Raw genomic sequence first — 18,149 nt, forward strand, 5'->3', positions numbered from 1 at the left:
TTCCTATTATGAAAACATAGCTAACTGTGCTAATTGAGGAAATCATTTTTATTGTTTAACCTAGATATTTTTAAAAATAAATATCGCTAGAGTTATTACAAAATAACTACAAATCTTAGATACATACGTCGATATAAGACCAGGAGAATATTTTAATAATTTTTTAAAGAATATAAATATTGTAAAATGTATAGTGTGGTACACCGCACATGTAGTCCAACCTCACATAATTTGATTTACAATACAATTGGCACCAAAAGAAGAAGCCTATTAATTTGGTTACCAATCGTAGTTGTCCTAAGGGGTAGTTGTCCTAGTGGGTAGCTGTCCTAGTGGGTAGCTAGAGGGTATTTGTCCTAGGGGAATGAATACATAAATGAACAAAAACAGTAAAAGCCATTTTACACATACAGCATTATTTTATTTTCTATGTTGACATGAATATTCAACACAAAATATGTTTTGATTTATTTAAAATCAATTTTATTATATACAATAGGCTGCTGGATGATGACAATTTTTAGTTTTTCTGAGATACAATAAATTGTTATTCTTTTTAAAACAAAACAACACTCGATTCACAGCGGAAATACTTTATTTTATAGCGAACACCTTACCATCACATTAGTAGATTAATTAAACTGCAATTATAAGACCACTAAGAAATGTTGCCATGTACCTGTAGAGACCGCATCTTTAATAATATCTCATGTATTGTTCATACTAAAAAGTTATTCATAATACTACATAGAAGTATGCATGATACAAAATATTCCTTAATTAATAACTGCAAATTGATATTGTTTTTTTTTTGTGCGCGTTTGTCTCTAAAATTTTTATCTTCTGTACCACATGGCAACATTTTTTTGCCTTTTTATTTTTTTCTGTAATTGTAGAAAGCCATACAATAGTGCTTCTGCAGTAGGAGGACAACCTGAAAAAGAATGAATAAAATGCTTATTTTAATTTACAGTATGCTAAACTATTCATATATACGATGCATAGTAAAATATGCTTCATACATTATCCATTATCAATTGTAGGCTGTATTTGTTGTGATAAATGAGTTTTTATTATCAGAACTTCTCTGTTGGGACACCCCTTTTCATGGAAAAATTTATAAAGAGGAAAATTTCTTGTGAAACAAACAAGGACAAATACATTTTCAACACTCTCACGGGGACACCCCTAATAAAGGGGAAACATTGTCGGGTCCTTTAATATGTACTGTAAAATCCTTATTTTGCATCATTTTATTTTTTGTACGAAGGACTGGTCAGAAACAGCTCAGACAATGCATGATCCTGGAATTAAATAGACTTATCAAGCCACATGCTAGACAAGAACTAGTCTTAATACACTCAGCCCTCATATAAGCTGCTTTCAGCACCCCTGCATTATCAGATCATCATTGCAGTACATGGACAGATAAATATAAGCAGTCTGTTAAACAGCCACAGTATAATTTACAGAAATATTGAACAAATTCAGGGGTGGATCAAGAAAAGAACATAGGGTTACACCCATACCAATTTACAGTGAAAATGTTAGTTTATTTTTACATTACCTAATTAATAGGCAAGAATATAAACACGGGTGGTGTTAAAGAATACATCAATCACAAACCTGGAACATATATATCTACAGGAACAATCCGATCACAACCTCTGACAACAGAGTATGAATAATGATAATAACCACCGCCATTGGCACAACTGAAAGAAGAAGAAAAATATCATTGATAAAGCAAAGAGAAATCATTGACAAATTAGTACTCCACTGCATTCACACAGTACATTCTGTCCTACTACTTTTTCTACTTTGAATGCAACTGGAAACAAATATATACTGAAAGAAAACCACAGAGAATGTCTTTTTAAGCTTTAATGACAGGATACATACCTTCCCATTGATATGACCCATCTAGGTTCTGGCATCTGATCATAAACCTTCCGTAATGCTGGTGCCATTTTGTTTGTAAGAGTTCCTGCCACAATCATAACATCCGACTGTCTTGGACTAGCACGAAATACCACACCAAAACGATCCATATCGTAACGTGGTGCAGCCATGTGCATCATCTCAACAGCACAACATGCAAGGCCAAACGTCATAGGCCACAGAGAGTTCTAAAGTAATCAGAAAAAATGGAATTACTGTCGCCTATATATAAAAAACAGTACAGTATATACATAGCCAAAAGTTCTTTATTATTGAAATTATTGTAGTAGATGAAATATATAAATCATAAACAATTTCAGTTTATACTGTACTTTAGCCAGAAAGACAAATATGAGGTTAACATTTGTAAAAAGGCAATTTGCCTGGTTTAAGAGAACCGAAAGTAATAGTTGATGTCTACTTTGTTTCAGTAATCTGTGTTTAATCTTTTATAATTTGTTTAAAATAGGTTGTTTTTCCAGTAGTATTTACAGGAGTATGCATATTTTGTTGCACAATATAGGTTCATTTGTTAAATGTTAATACCCTTCTGGCCCAGTTGATTAGATCATCCATCTTGGCAACAGTGAAATCAGCGGCATTGCTGAGTCTACTTGGTTGTGTGACTGCAGGTGCAGAACTCTTCTGTCTGTATGGCACAATACTATTAAAGAATATCATCAGAAAAAACATAATTATTATAGACTAGTATATCTTCTTTTTAAACATCATCATCATCATCATCATGCATCATTCAATCAAAAATTGACTATGGAGACAACATTGGAGAGAATTTCAGCAGTTATCCAGTGAGTATTATGTTTATATAACAGAAAATTATGTTTATAAAAACAATATTGTCAGAAATTGTATTCACACAAACTTTAAATGAATTAATTTTTATGTCAAGAAGGTTTTTTAATAAACCTTTTAGAAGTAGCATCTGTTGTCTTCGTTTGATCATGTAGTTTTCGAGTACATTGCAGACTAGCTGCTTGAAGTCGGACTGAATTCAATTGGTTAATCGACAGTCGATGTAGTGATTGCAATGCTTTGAAGAATAAATGACAAATTATTGTTAAAATTCATATACAATATTTTGCAACTGTAGGACTAGGTATTTAAATTCAAAGCAATATTTATTATTTGCGTTTAATAATATTAGGCAAATGTATGGGATGCAGTCAAGTCACCCCATTGCAAAGTCGCCTCAATACAAAGTCATAAATCAAAATAGTTTTAAATTTAAATATCATAATTTAATATTCATAATGCGTGCATTTGTCTTTATCTGCATTTAACTTGATGCAGCTTCATATTTTAATGAATAAAATGTCTGAATGGAAGGTTAATCCTTTCCTTGCTTTGTGGGTTGGTGATTTTCTTACAAATCGGTTACAATATGTAATGTTAAAGTTGGTAAATTTATCTCAGAAATGAGAAAGATCAACACTGGTGCACCCCAAGGGTGTTGTCTGTTCCCGAGTATTTACAATATATACTAGCGAATGTCGATCCTCATGTAGCATGTGCCATATAATTAAATACGCAGATGACATGATACTAATTCATCTGTTGAAAGATATTGACGATCATGTGTATAAGGCTGAATATGTTAAATTAATGTCATGGTGCAATGACAATTGCCTTAAGATAAATCTAAAAAAAACTAAAGAATCCTATGAGATTTTAGGAAAAAAAAAAGTTATCTGATAGTTAATGATCAGACAATTGAACCTGTTCATGAAACCAAATATCTTGGTACACATATTGATGATCAACTCAGCTTTGAATAAAATATGGTCCTAAGTAAATTAAGTAAAATTTTAGAAGATAAGAAACATCCATTACATATGAGATTTTATAAAAACATATCAGGCCAGGTACGGGCTCCTAGAGCTGATACGTCAAGAAAAAAAAAACTGTCATTTATTTATTTATTTATTTGGAATTACACCTTTAGATCGGTGGCACACTTAGCACAAAGGTGCATCCTTCACAATATAAAATATATCAATTAACAGAAAAGTAAAAAAAGGCAAAAGCAACTATCAACCCCTATCCTACCCCCCCCCCCCCCAATTTACATCCATCGATACATACAGTAGATCATTACTTTACACAATGAATACAAAACAAGATATAGTAAAAGTGTATAAAATAAAATAAAATCAACTGATAAACACAGCTTATTACGAACCCCCCCCCCCCCAGCTTTTTTTTTCAATTTACTTAATGTAGCATTTGTACCAAATTCCACTCATATTTTTAAATAGCGCAAATGCAATACAACACAAAGTAAACGAAGAGGTCGGAAGATACCATCAGTACTTGATAGAGTTGAACAACAAAGTCAACTTACTAGATGCAACTTCATTGGAGCCTGCTTCAACAGAAATTTATAATTCCCAGCAATGTTTTAACTGTATATGAACTGTTTTATAAGTTGTTATGTGACTGTGCAATTTGGTAGTAGTCACTCTCATACTGTACATTTAAAAGTAACACATCCAAATGCCAACTTTAAGTCAATGGCTACCAGATGTCTCTGTGAGATGGTTATTTGAACCAGTACCAGTACCAGTAATACAGTAAATCTTCTTCAGCAACTCATGGCAAAATAATTAAACAGTACGAATAAACAAATTTGTTTGAACTCTAATTTTATTGTATAAACTCAAAAACACTCAATCCTCCCCCCACTCCCGAGATCAATATATGCATTATCTCCTTATGTTCAAAATACGGCTGCATCATAAAACGACCAGTCTTCATAATGTAATTTTGTCAATAGTTTTGTGACTCTGGGTTATTATTATAGATTGACTAGGGTGGGTTACTATTAGAAGAGGGTTACTGAGTGTGGGTTACTATTAGAAAAGATTTACGATATATATATATTTTTTTAAGTTTAGTTTTTTAAATGGGAATATAATTTTTAACCTAAATATAACAAAGTATTTTTATGTGGGATTGATGTACTGTATGACCTTTGACAAGATCGCCTAAAATTTATTATTTAAAACTACGATACTTAGTATTGTATATTCAGGAATAGCCGCTCCATAGTCTCTTTGCTTTTCTTCCTTATATCTTATTCTTATTAACTCAAAATTATTTTTACTAACAAACATTAATATTTATATGCCTAGTGTGTAAACATTATTGACAATGACATAATTTCAATAAACATCCACATACAGAACAACTCTTCTTAACAAAATGTTTTCAATCTTCTTAACAAAATGTTTTCAATCTTCTATCAACTAAAAGTCGTAGTTAGTCATGTCTCGGGTCACATCCTATGGTCACCGTACAGATAGGCTACTACATCAGTACTTCTATGAATGGATGACTAGTTGGTGACAATAACGCTAGTTGGTCATACCCAGTACCGTTTTGATTTTACAATCATTCGGGAAACCACCTCACGACGTTGATAATGAATGTTTTAATTAATTGTAATTTTATTCTACAGTATGTACAGTATAATGTATTTGTAAATGTTTTTACCATTTTTTCTGTCAAGGAAAACAATTTTTATGTAAACATTTTATATATGGATTTGATTTGATTTAAAGACACCTTCCCTACAATGTGTGACGTTTTGTAAAAATAATACATTACTTTAAAAACATTAAACCAAGTCATTCCTTGTCTTAAATGTACGTTTTATGGTAAATTATGATAAAAAGTGAGAAACCATCACTACCTAGGTAAGTAGCTCGCGGCGAGTGACCTCTCGTGGACGGTCTTTAGGCCTAGCCTAGCTAGGCTTATGTTTGTAGGCCTAGCTGGTAAACATCGGTACCTAGCCTGACGTTGTATAGTTGCTGCATTAATATTCTTTCTAATTTTGCCATACTCTGTTGATACAAATTTGGGAAAACCCGGTATTTTCGCTGAAAAGTTAGGAGTCTTCAATTTGTTTTGGCCTCACGATCAATCGAAAAGTGGGTGAATTACAGAAGAAAAACAAAAATATTAATCCGCGCGCAATGCATTTTGGGATTTATAGCGGGCCGCTATAATTATTATTATCGACTTATTTTAAACATTTTTAACCATTTAAAGACGAAAAAAGTTATCGCAATTAGGACCATATAGTATTATTTTTACATTTAATATAGTTTGTGATCTTAAATTAGATCTAAAAAACGTAGGGAAGGTGTCTTTAAAATTTGGCAATTTGGGCAATTTCAGCGACCCAAAAAATATTTTTTGTTATTTAGTGAGTTAGTGTCCAGTGTTCAATTGACTGGCATTTTTATCCGAATTATTACTAATTTTGTGATATGTTCATTTATTCTGTGTACAGTATGTGAAAATATGTTAAATGACTGTTTCAATTGCATATCGCCGCAAATTACTATTATGTTGGTCAGATATGTTCGTTTTATTTATGCACAACACTTGAGCTCCATGTATTGAATTAAAAACGACAAAGTTTGATTAAATATCTTTTTTTTTCTTATTAATAATTTTTTTTTCTTGATTCTGATGATGTGTGAGTTCCTGATAATCCTCTTTGTTCCTTAGGTCACCTACGCAATGAAAGGAAAAACTCATTTTCTTTTTTTTTCTTAGCATTTCTTCTTTCATAGCTAAACTATTAATACTGTACTGAGAGGGTATTTAACTGTGTCACTGACAGTTGAATTCGGTTTTTTTCGCCAAGACGGGCCAACGACTATCACAACAAAGTATCGCTGCCATTTCCTTGACGACGACTATGGAATCTCTAACTATTTTGTCCAGCAGACTAACAAAATACAACTAAACTGGAAACAACAAATCTAATAAATATGCAAATTGTAGTAGAATGTCAGTTAAGAATGATAACACTGTAATGTAATAATAATAATAGTCATATAAAATACTGGATGTTGATTTTATCGCGACCGATTTCATCCGACACCCTCTCTACTACAACAGTACTAGTAGGCCGGCTATGCCTAGTAGTTACTATAATATTAATAAATAGGTCTACATGTAGTCTAGCTAGGCCCACCAAGTTAGTGTAAGTACTAGCCTAGTACTAGTGGAGTATGGTCGAAGCGGCCGCCAGTTTAATATCGTCATTTGTATGGAACGCCATGCTCGTTTTAATCTTTTGATTGTCGTTGTCAACATGGCCTATGGCGAGTTGAGTTACAGCTAAAGGAGTATGGTCAAACCAATAAATATAAGCCAAATCATGTACTATCGAATCTTTATATTTCTATAATAATTAAGTTTGCCTGCCAATAAATCAATGTAAATTTTATTTGTATTTTAATATTAACTTACTAAATATATTTACATACTATCGGATCATTAATAATTTACGTTTGCATCATAATCTACGTACTAGTGAACCTCTCTCATATCATTTACGTACTATTTGATATTTATATCCCTCTCTCTCTTTAAAAAAAAAATATATTGGTTGAACTGACCAGACGTTTCTTCTCGTATTGAATCTTTATACAGTATTGCATTAATAATTTACGTACGGTATTGCCGAATCTTTATATCTCATTTACATACTATCGAATCTTTATACAGTATTGCATTAATAATTTACGTACGGTATTGCCGAATCTTTATATCTCATTTACCTGCTATCGAATCTTCATACAGTATTGCATTAATACATACGTACGGTATTGCCGAATCTTTATATCTCGTTTACTTTATCATCGAATCTTTATACAGTATTGCATTAATAATTTACGTACGGTATTGCCGAATCTTTATAGCTCATTTACCTAATCAAATCTTTATATAGTATTGCATTAATAATTTACGTACGGTATTGCCGAATCTTTATATCTCGTTTACATACTAATATCAAATCTTTATACAGTATTGCATTAATAATTTACGTACGGTATTGCCGAATCTTTATATATCATTTACATACTATCGAATCTCAGTATTGCATTAATAATTTACGTACGGTATTGCCGAATCTTTATATCTCATTTACTTTACTATCGAATCTTTATACAGTGTTGCATTAATAATTTACGTGAGGTATTGCCGAATCTTTATCTCATTTACATATTATCGAATCTTTAAACAGTATTGCGTTGATAATTTACGTATGGTATTGCCGAATTTTTATATTTTGTTTACATACTATCGAATCTTCATACAGTAATTGCATTAATAATTTACGTACGGTATTTTGCCGAATCTTTATATCTCATAAATTACACATACTATCGAATCTTGTTTTTTTTGTTATTGATTAGTAATAGGGTGTGTTATACATGTGTTACAAGTGTTATTCCATTGTAATAATGTACATTGTTTGTGTTTTCAATAAAACAACGTGGGGATGAAAACGCGACCTTTTACAGCACTATTCCTGGCCAGCCGCCAGTCGAGTTATTAGCAGAAATTCGCGTAATTAATTACCGTACCGTACAGACACTTGCATCTTATTTTATTATTTAAAACTCATTTTAAATTGATCAATATTTATATATCTGAAGGTATAAAATAATTTAGGATATTAAATAAATAAATGGCTGTCATCATGTTATTGTAATTAAATTATGATTGCGAACACTACTAGTTATAATACTAATTAATTAATATACAATAAAAAATATATATATTTTGATATACTTTATTGAAAAAATATATATATTATTCTTAATAATTGGCTTATTATATATTATATTATATACAATACAAACACCAAAATGTATTTTATTGACTTTAATAAAGATATTATATATCAGTTACAACAGTTAAAGTAAGTAATCACCGATTCACCATTTCATTTAAAAGAACGTAGGCCTATCACATTCAATCTGTAAAAAAGAGAATAAATTACATAATAATGTAGATTGTTATTTACGTAGGTAAAGAAAACCTGTCGAAACAATGACAATCAAAGATTACAAAACAACAACAATCAAAGCGCACACGGCGTTCCATACAGATTACCGTTATTGAACTAGCGGCCACTTTGGTTGGTGGCCGCTTCGACCGTAATCCGTACTAGGGCCTAGTAGTAGGGGAAGCCGATCACTCCGGCCGCGCTTCACTCCGGCCGCCGTATCAGTAAATAGCGCGATGTTATGCACTCCGGCTGCTATTCAATTCGACTTCCTGTGCAAAGGGGCCGTTAGTATGAAGCGCCCATATCTACGTTTTCTATACTGTTCAGTGTTATAACAAATTCTTGGTGACCAAAAGAATTTTAAACAAAAACGAATTTAAATGGAACTAGTTGAATATTTATTAGCAACAATTTTACTTTTTTCATTAACATTCAAAGAAGTTGGAACTGCTTTTTCTTTCAAACTAAACTTATCTTAACTTTTTCCTTTCAAATAATCAAATACCCGTCTAATTAATGCTTGAATAACAATATTTAATTTTTTTCTGTGTACATTTTATAGGTAAATTAGTTAAAAACCTTATTTTTATAACACTTATCTTGCCAGTACCCATACTTACTAATTATAGGCCTAGTTAATAATTAATTATACAGTCCAATTTACAATAATTTTATATTTTTATTTATATATGATAAAAATAATATGACATAATACTAATAGGGTACATTGCAATCAATTACATTAATTAATCACATTACAATTAATATACATTACTAGCCTATTACATTGGATAAAACACATAAATTATTTTGTTTTAGCATTAGGCCTAGCTACAGGCCTAGCCTACACCTAATTTAAAACACTTGCGATCCTGAAAGAGAAAAAATATACTGTAGTAGGCCTATGCCTATGTTACAAATGTTTATTTTGATTCTCTACAAAAAACGTGTCTCGGTTGTAAAAGATTCATTGGGTGCACCATATCTGCGGCCGGATAACCGATTCATTGGGCGCACCATATCTGCGGCCGGATTGAAGCGCGGCCGGAGTGATCTGTATTCATAGTAGTAGGCCGGCTAACTAAACTCTAACCTAGCCTACTAGGGCCAGGCTACTACACCTAACACGTACAGTAACACTAGTGACTAGGCTAGGCCTAGGCTTAATTAGGAATATTTAGGTCTTATAATTCACTTATATTATAGCCAAATTTCCAGCAAAAGTGTATGTTTCAGATTACTTATGTAAAATGTATTTCGTTCCGTAAAAATAACATAAAAAGCAATTTAAAGATCAACGTACCATTACAGCAGGTCGCCATTATAAATAATATGATGCCCTCTAGAGTTAACTTGTTTTGTTGGTTTGTTTGTTGTGCGATTACATAATAATCGCTCTCCTCTCTCTCCTCTCTAGCTAGCTCTAGCTCTCTCTCTCTTCAGCAATCCTCGACGATCAGCTCGTGGTGGTTACAGCAAAGAACTTAAAAGTTCTTTGGTTACAGTAAGTTGGCGGCCGCTTTGACCATATTCGGTTTGTAGCTAGTTTAGTAGGGACTGGATCGATCCGACTGACTTGTTTTCTTATTACAGCTCCAAATCAAACATTTTACATTTTGCCAATGAATTTATTAGTTAACAGCATTCGGCCTAGGCCTAGCAGGATGTTGCTAGGTCAGATGTCATCAGTTCTTCGATTATCAGTTCTTCGATTATCAGTTCTTCGATCGTCAGTAGGCCTACTAGGCCTAGGCGGTTTGGTCTTTGATGTCAGAGCCCTAAGCAGTAAAGAACAGGCACCCCAAGACATAGGGATTATTGGAGTTCCGCTAAATAAAGGACAGAGTAAATCTGGAACTAGATTAGGTCCACAAACAATTCGAGATGCTGGACTTATTGAACAATTGAAAAATATTGAAAGAGACGTTAAAGATTATGGCGATATTAAATTTCCTGAAATTGAAGAAGATGTTTCCTCTATGAAGCCATTAAAAAACTCGCGTTCATTAGGAAAAGCAACTCAGATGATATCAGATACCGTTTACAAAATTATGAAAGAAGATAAACGTCTTTGTATGACTTTAGGTGGTGATCATGCATTGTCAGTCGGTAGTGTTAACGGTCATGCACGAGTAAACCCAAATATGTGCTTGTTATGGATTGATGCACATGCTGATTTAAACACACCGTTGAGTTCTCCTTCTGGAAACCTTCATGGCATGGTGCAATCATTCTTAGTTCATGAACTGGAAGAGTACATGCCAAAGATTCCTGGCTTTGAATGGATTAAGCCATGTATATCATTAAAAGATATTGTTTATATTGGACTCAGGGATATTGATCCAGGAGAAAAGTACATTATGGAAAGGTTTGGTATGACCGGGTATTCTATCCACGACGTGGATAAACTTGGTGTCAAAGAAGTACTAAGTCGAGCCCTTGATACTGTAAACCCAAAAGCAAATCGACCTATTCATTTGAGTTATGACATTGATTCACTAGACCCTGTTGTATCGCCTAGTACTGGCACCCCTGTGATGGGTGGCTTGACATATCGAGAGGGAATGTATATTGCCGAGGTTGTATCTGATACAGGTTTACTCCATGCCGTGGATATTGTAGAGCTTAATCCTGAGCTTGGAGCACCCAGAGAGCAAGACACTACCATCATGGCTGCAATGAATATCGTCACAGCAAGTGTCGGAAAATTGAGGGAAGGACATAGACCTAGCAATTATGAAATTCCAAAGCCATTATATTAATAGCTGTTCTCATTGTTCAGCAACAGAACAGCCAATTCAATGTACATTAGTAGTGTAATAAATCCATGACAATGTAGAGTTACAAAGAAAACTATGGCATGACTGTTATCCTTAGTGTTGCAATAACAACCCGATTGAAACCTAGGTAAAAAGGTAAAAAATCCACTTTAAAAATTCGCATTATGAAAATCGATCAAAAGTGATGATGATTTTAATTGATATTGTATTTGGTAATTTTATATGATAATTTTAACAATTTGGTGTACCGTTTTTTAATGATTTTAAATGCCATTGTATTATTGGGTTCATTAACAAGATTAGTCTTAAGATAAAGTTTGGCAATACAAAATTCGGTGCATAGTAGGAATTTCGTTAACCATGCTCCAGTATCAAAATTGGTCAAATTTTGAATGATTATAATAAATTGTATTGTACACGAGTTATTATTGCATGTGCATGACTTATCTTCATCATATCCACAATGTCAAAGTATTGAAATACAGTATTATAGACACCAAAAATGTAGATAATAATTTTAGATACCATCAAATGATTTTCATAATCATCTTGATAGTGAGAGTATTTTTTATTGCAAACGTTATTAAGTAACAGCAAAAAAATCATAATTATAATTTATCTATTTATAGCACAATTTTCATTCTTGCCCCTGTAATTATATTCTTTTTAAGTTATTATCTCATTACGAGCACCAGTGGGCATTTTGAACAAATTCCAAATATTTATCTTTTTACGATATGTTACTCTAAGCTGAATCACTGTCTTGAACCTAGACTAGGCATATTATACAAATTGTGCATTACGGTATTATGTCCCACCAACAATTGTTTCATGATAATATGTCTGATTCAGTTGTAATCATGTTTGCATACAAATATTACATTTATACAGATAGTCTAAAAGATTACTGGATTTATTTTTAATATCTAATTTTTTTCACTTTTAAACTATTTTAAATAGATTGTTATTTTAATTGATTGAAGTGGGAGATGAATAAATAAAGTACGGTATTGTATTTACTTATTGTTATAATAGTCTTTTTTAATTTACGAACATTTCACAGCTACTTAAAGCTTGGTTCCCACCTGGATGCTCTAATTCCACGGCCAACAAGATTAATAAGTAACTAGAACTTAAACTCGTCACTTGAGGACGAGTTTGGTTATCCGCCCGCAACAAAACGTATCTTGCGTATTAAAGTACTTCTCAGTTATGACTTTTCCAAAAAAAGTAGCCTATTCAAAATTAAAACTGCCCTTTCAGTGTAATAACCAAATAAATCCTTTTAATTAATTGTTTTCCCATTATGGGATTCGAACCCGGTACCTCTGGTACCAAAGTCGGTTGCACTACACATCCAGCCATATGAGCACCTGCTGAAGAAAATCCGAAGAAAGAGTCCTCGTTCATTCGGTATGTCGTGAACCCCCTCGATGCAAGTTGATTATTACATAATCAACTTAAATCATAATTTTTACTATGATGAAATCTTCACAAATTTTAAACAGTGACATATTATGAAAGTGCATACTTTCAAGTTTTATATATTAACATGTAAAGAAAAAAGATAAACGTTATGTTTATTGTTTTACTCTTTGAATATGTTTATGTTTGTTTGATGATAATTATTTCAAAAATTACATTTAATATGCAAATAATGTAGCCATCAAACACTTTTTAACATTCAAGACTATAATAAATCAGAGCTATGATTCATACACTGCAAGAAATTAAAATAAAAAATGGGGGTAACCTTGCATTCTGATGAACTGTTTCATTTTTAAAAGTAGACATATTTTGCAACATTTTCACAATTTTTTGACGTTTTTGTGCGCAACCTGTCATGTTTAACGTGCTCGTAGAACGCCATTTCAAGTTGAAAAGTGAATAAAATAACGTAAAATTGTTAACCAAAGATTTAAAAACACAAATCGTGTAAAAGAAATGCTCATACGTGTTCCCTGCGCCGTGCGCGCGTAAAAATGTGCGCACCAGTGGCAATTTTTTAAACGCTTAAAATGACCTGAATCGTGCTCTAATTTAATCAGAAATTGATTTGAAGCATTTTAAAATTTCAAACGCCGTTTACGCGCGCACTTTCTAATGTTACAAATTGCGGTAGCGTTAAAAAAGTTAACTATTGATGTGAAGCAAACGTGGCTGAAAATGACGTTAAAAAATATTCATTTGTTTCGAAGTTATAACCAATTTAAGATTTTCAGAAAATCACGCGTAACTTACGCTACGCGGCTCTGACATCGTCAAAAAGCTTGGCTGGACAACTTCAGTAAAATGTCTAAATGCTGAACAAGTTACAACATATTATGTTTACACGTTGAAGAGAAACAGCGTGCACAAAATAAGAAGAGTAAAATATTTCAAACGCAATTTACGCGAAAACTTTCTAATCTCCAAAAATTTGTTAAACATTCCAAAAGTTAGCCATTGATGTGAAGAAAATGTGGCTGAAAATTTCGTTAAAAAATATTTATCGGTTTCGAAGTTATGACCGATTTAAGATTTTCAGAAAATCGCGCGTGACTTACGCTACGCGGATCTGACAGCGTCCAAAAGCTTGGCTGAACATCTTCAGTTAAATGTCTAAATGTTGACCAAGTTACAACATGTTATGTTAACACGTTGAAGAGAAAACGCGTGCACAAAATCTGAGAAAGAAAGAAGAATAATAAAAAAAAAAAAAATTAACACTACAATAACAAATGCTTATCCGCTTGAGGCGGATAACCAACAAGAAAAACCATAGTTAAAGAGTATAATAATAACGTTTATTGAGATCAATTAAACATTAAATTACATTTAAAAAAAGCATCTAAAAAGTGCAAAATACATTTTTTTTACACCTGGTAATGGCATATAAGAAATTATTTTAAAAACCTAACCTACTGTATTTCTCGAGATGTATTATCCCACTAGTCTCGCACAGTTCCTGTTGCAGATAGAAAAATTATACATGTAGCTTCCTATATGGTATACACATACTGTACATACTGTGACCCTAAAGGCCAATTTACACAGACGAGCGTCTTGTTAATGGTTTTCCGCTTACTGCTCCCTTGGATATTATTGGCTGTCAGTAGGCCTAGCACACACAGGCCTAGGTTTTAGATGGACTTGTTGCTTAATAACGTCCTAAATTTATCTTCTTTAAAAATCCTTATACAAACACTACTAGCGCACTCGTATTTATTGTTATTGTACTCGCATATTGATCAAAACGTCGAGAAACAGTTTTCAGAACAGCAAACTTTATATCAACGACGTCATATCAATCATGTCATTGATTAGCCAGAATCCATAATTACCGCGCAGTATTTTCACAAAATCAAATCTGTTTCTATCCTGATCGGATTTACGCTCACTCCACGTTCTGTGTAAATGGTCATAAGAAATAACATATATTCCATTTTTGCGTTTTCCGCTCAACTTTACCACTTAAACAATAGGCAACGATACAAATAAATAATTTATATTAATAATTAAATCTTTTACACAATATTTAGTTCAGCATTATCACAATTTACAGTTTATACCTTTCTGATGCTCAACATATCAACCATCTACAAAATTCAACAGTTCACATATTTTTCACATGCATTACAATAAGGGAAAACTTTTACTATTAATTAAAAAACAAATTATAAACACTTTTGTACAACAATTATAATTATTTGTATTCAGGAATATGTACAGCAGTATAAGACATATTCTATAGGTGGCAGGAGAGGAAAGGGTATCACCACTAGATTACGAATCTGGAAAGGTAATCGATCAGATAAGGGGTCAAAGTTCAAAATTTACCAATTACAACAATGTACAGTATTATAATATAATTATGTATTACTGTATAACATCAAATCTTTCTTTCTGTTAATCATACGCAATGTAAAAGAGCACATACATCATTTCATCAGTTGACATAATGCCAAATGTCAACATTTTAATATGCGTATTAGGTACTGTAGTTCCCAAATAAATGTAAAGTAACCAACCCCTAGCCTGGCGTTCATACCTCTAGGTATGGAAGTCGTGGGTTTGAGCCTCACCCGAGAAGTAGAAATTACGTCACAGTAGGGCAAAACATTTGGTTTAATGATGAATGCGCTCTTTTGATTGTCTATGATTGATTGATGTCTTTAATGATAAAACATCACTTTTGTGTGAAATGTTATTTTTTTACAGGAAAATGTTGTAATTGGTCAATATTGACCATTTGACCTTTAATTGCAAGGGATTTTTATAAGGTGACCTTTATAACCATACAAATGTAATAAAAGACTCGATTTTGGTGGTCCTTTATGATTGCAAATTTCAGAGTTATTGCAATAGACCACGATGTCAAATCGAGTGACAAAACTCACAAAGACAAAGAAAACCACTGGGAATTACTACTTAAAACCACAAACCTTTTGGACATTATAGGAACATACTCCCAGATCGTTTAAATAATTTCATTGACTACCTAAATTTAAGTTTCAATATTAACCACCATAAAGCTGTCTTTTTAGTTCCATTCCAAAATTCGTTATATCCGCTATCTTCTTTTCTAATTTCTAATCTTACTCTCTCCACCCTCTATTCACCAGCCTGTGCCTCCTTTGTTTTTATTTCTTTTAATCCAGTCCACTTAAGCAGTGCTTGTGTGCTTAATAAATACTATATACTTTGTCTAAGTACTCTTACTTGCACTGATGAAGGGCTAGTGTTGCCTGAAAGCTCTGCTACTTTTTCTGGCTGTTTTATTTTATCGGTTTGATTTTATCTGTTTTCTTATATTGTATCTCCGTTGAGATCCAGCCATGGATACCCACAGCATTGTCATTATTTTCAGTAATTTGCCTTTGGATTTATAATACATTGTTATAATTGGTCAATTTTGAACTTTGACCCCCTTATATCTCGAAAACGCTTCCAATCCTGATCGATTACCTTCCATATTCATAATCTACCGAAAATTATGTTGGATGGCAATTTGTTCCTTTCGGGTGGTGATTCCGCTCTCTCTGGCACCGGACTACTACAGTTGCTAGGCAACATTGTACAGTTAAACAAGTAAATCAATCATTTTTTGAATATATTGAAAGACTGTTTTAGTTGGATATGAATTAAAGGAGTCGCACAATTCAAAATGACCTGCTATATAAATTTTCTCTTTCAATGATAGAATTCTCACATTTAAAAATCCATGTGCCCTCATTCATGGGATATATGTTAAAAGGGACACATTTTCAAAGTCTCTGCTCATACAGCATATCATATCAGTTAAACAGCTATTTAAAAATCTTGTTCAAAAACAATTTGCTAATTTTACTAAACATAATGCATTTATCAAGTGAAAATTATCATTACTGTACTATTTTTTAAAATTGAAAAACAGCATCTTCCATATATTTACTAATTATTTCATATTCTAAATTTGAGACATTTCTAAATCAGAAAACTGATATTTTGTGCTAGGAAAACATCATGTCACATAACCTACTTCTGATGTGATTATAACATTATGGTAATAGGGCATTTTGTATTGAAAAACAACGTAGAGGCAAAATAGAAAACTTGACATTTTTTGTACCATAAAAAAATATACTGTAGGTAAAGAGAAAAATCTCATTCAAATTGTTAAATATCATCAGTGGCGTCATAAACAGACACTAACGTGACTAGACGCTACTCACATAAAATTGATTTTGTGTTTTTACTATAAGAGACACTATAAATGTTTTAACAAGATATACAATTAAACTATACCTTTGCGAAAATAAAAAATATGTGAAGCGCTTTCGTGAAACACATGTTATTATCAAACCACTGCACGGCTGGTGTCACTTTGTGGCATAACCACACTCACTATCTCATTAAAAAGCAAATTAATAGTTGAATCAATTGAAGAGTACGGTACTAAGAAACATTTTAATTTATGTTTCAATTTGGGTGTTCATACCATTATATGGATTTGAATCTACAAACTGTTTCTCCAAATCTACTTCAGTTATTTCCTCACACAATTCACTGCTGCTGATGGTGCACTGAAAAAAAAGTATGTTATTGCTTAAAAACTTGTTAAAAAACTGGGAATCGGGTATTATTAAAACTAGAGGTCCAGTGTACACTTTTGCTACTTAAATTAAATTAGTTTATTATACCTGTATTTGTTCATATCTTTCAGAAAAATGGTTTGGTCTATATAGCATTTTACTGAAGTTATTTGTTATAATTATTTGTTTATTTAATTTATTTCATGTTTTGTATATGTTGATTTGATGGGTATTAAAAATAAGGATATTTTAAATTTTTGAAAACCTGACTACATCCTATTTGACATTGTATTGCAAACAGTCAATCTTTCAATTCATGAAAATATTTCCCCATTCAACTAATAAACATTATTTGTATACTAATTACCTGCTGCTTGTTCTCAGACCACTGTTCCATTGCCTCAGTCCCCAGATTCTTAAGTCGTTCCGCTTCCACATCTCTTTGGTCATATGAATTCTGTGTCACTCTCATTTCTGAAAAAATAAATAAAAACACAAACAAATAATGTAAACTTGTGACTAGATAATTATGTTAAA

General features: G+C 32.3%; 3 protein-coding genes across 5 annotated transcripts in view; 1 reads left to right on the forward strand and 2 right to left on the reverse strand.

The window, feature by feature from the left end:
• Positions 1 to 577: 577 nt before the first annotated feature.
• On the reverse strand, positions 578 to 10,123 carry LOC140062832 (NADH-quinone oxidoreductase subunit B-like). The gene is made up of 6 exons (XM_072109192.1): positions 10,083 to 10,123; positions 2,869 to 2,992; positions 2,488 to 2,605; positions 1,903 to 2,129; positions 1,627 to 1,715; positions 578 to 934 (listed from the first exon to the last, which is right to left on the reverse strand). The coding sequence occupies exons 1-6, from the start codon at positions 10,099 to 10,101 to the stop codon at positions 837 to 839; spliced, it is 675 nt and encodes a 224-aa protein (XP_071965293.1). The 5' UTR covers positions 10,102 to 10,123; the 3' UTR covers positions 578 to 836.
• An 88-nt stretch (positions 10,124 to 10,211) lies between these two features.
• Positions 10,212 to 12,775, forward strand: LOC140062186 (arginase, hepatic-like). The gene has a single exon (XM_072108274.1). It carries the CDS (start codon positions 10,402 to 10,404, stop codon positions 11,539 to 11,541), a length of 1,140 nt encoding a protein of 379 aa, XP_071964375.1. The 5' UTR covers positions 10,212 to 10,401; the 3' UTR covers positions 11,542 to 12,775.
• Positions 12,776 to 14,323: 1,548 nt separating this feature from the next.
• Positions 14,324 to 18,149, reverse strand: part of LOC140063232 (semaphorin-2A-like) — a 47,649-nt gene continuing 43,823 nt past the window's right edge. For all 3 annotated transcript variants that reach the window (XM_072109734.1, XM_072109735.1, XM_072109733.1), the window contains 2 exons: positions 17,980 to 18,086; positions 14,324 to 17,603 (listed from right to left, as the gene is read on the reverse strand). In XM_072109734.1, the coding sequence (XP_071965835.1) occupies positions 17,493 to 17,603; positions 17,980 to 18,086 (218 nt within the window). In that variant the 3' untranslated portion in view covers positions 14,324 to 17,492. The remainder of the gene's footprint in view (positions 17,604 to 17,979; positions 18,087 to 18,149) is intronic.

The sequence above is a fragment of the Antedon mediterranea genome, chromosome 11, assembly GCF_964355755.1.
Source record: "Antedon mediterranea chromosome 11, ecAntMedi1.1, whole genome shotgun sequence".
Taxonomy (NCBI): domain Eukaryota; kingdom Metazoa; phylum Echinodermata; class Crinoidea; order Comatulida; family Antedonidae; genus Antedon; species Antedon mediterranea.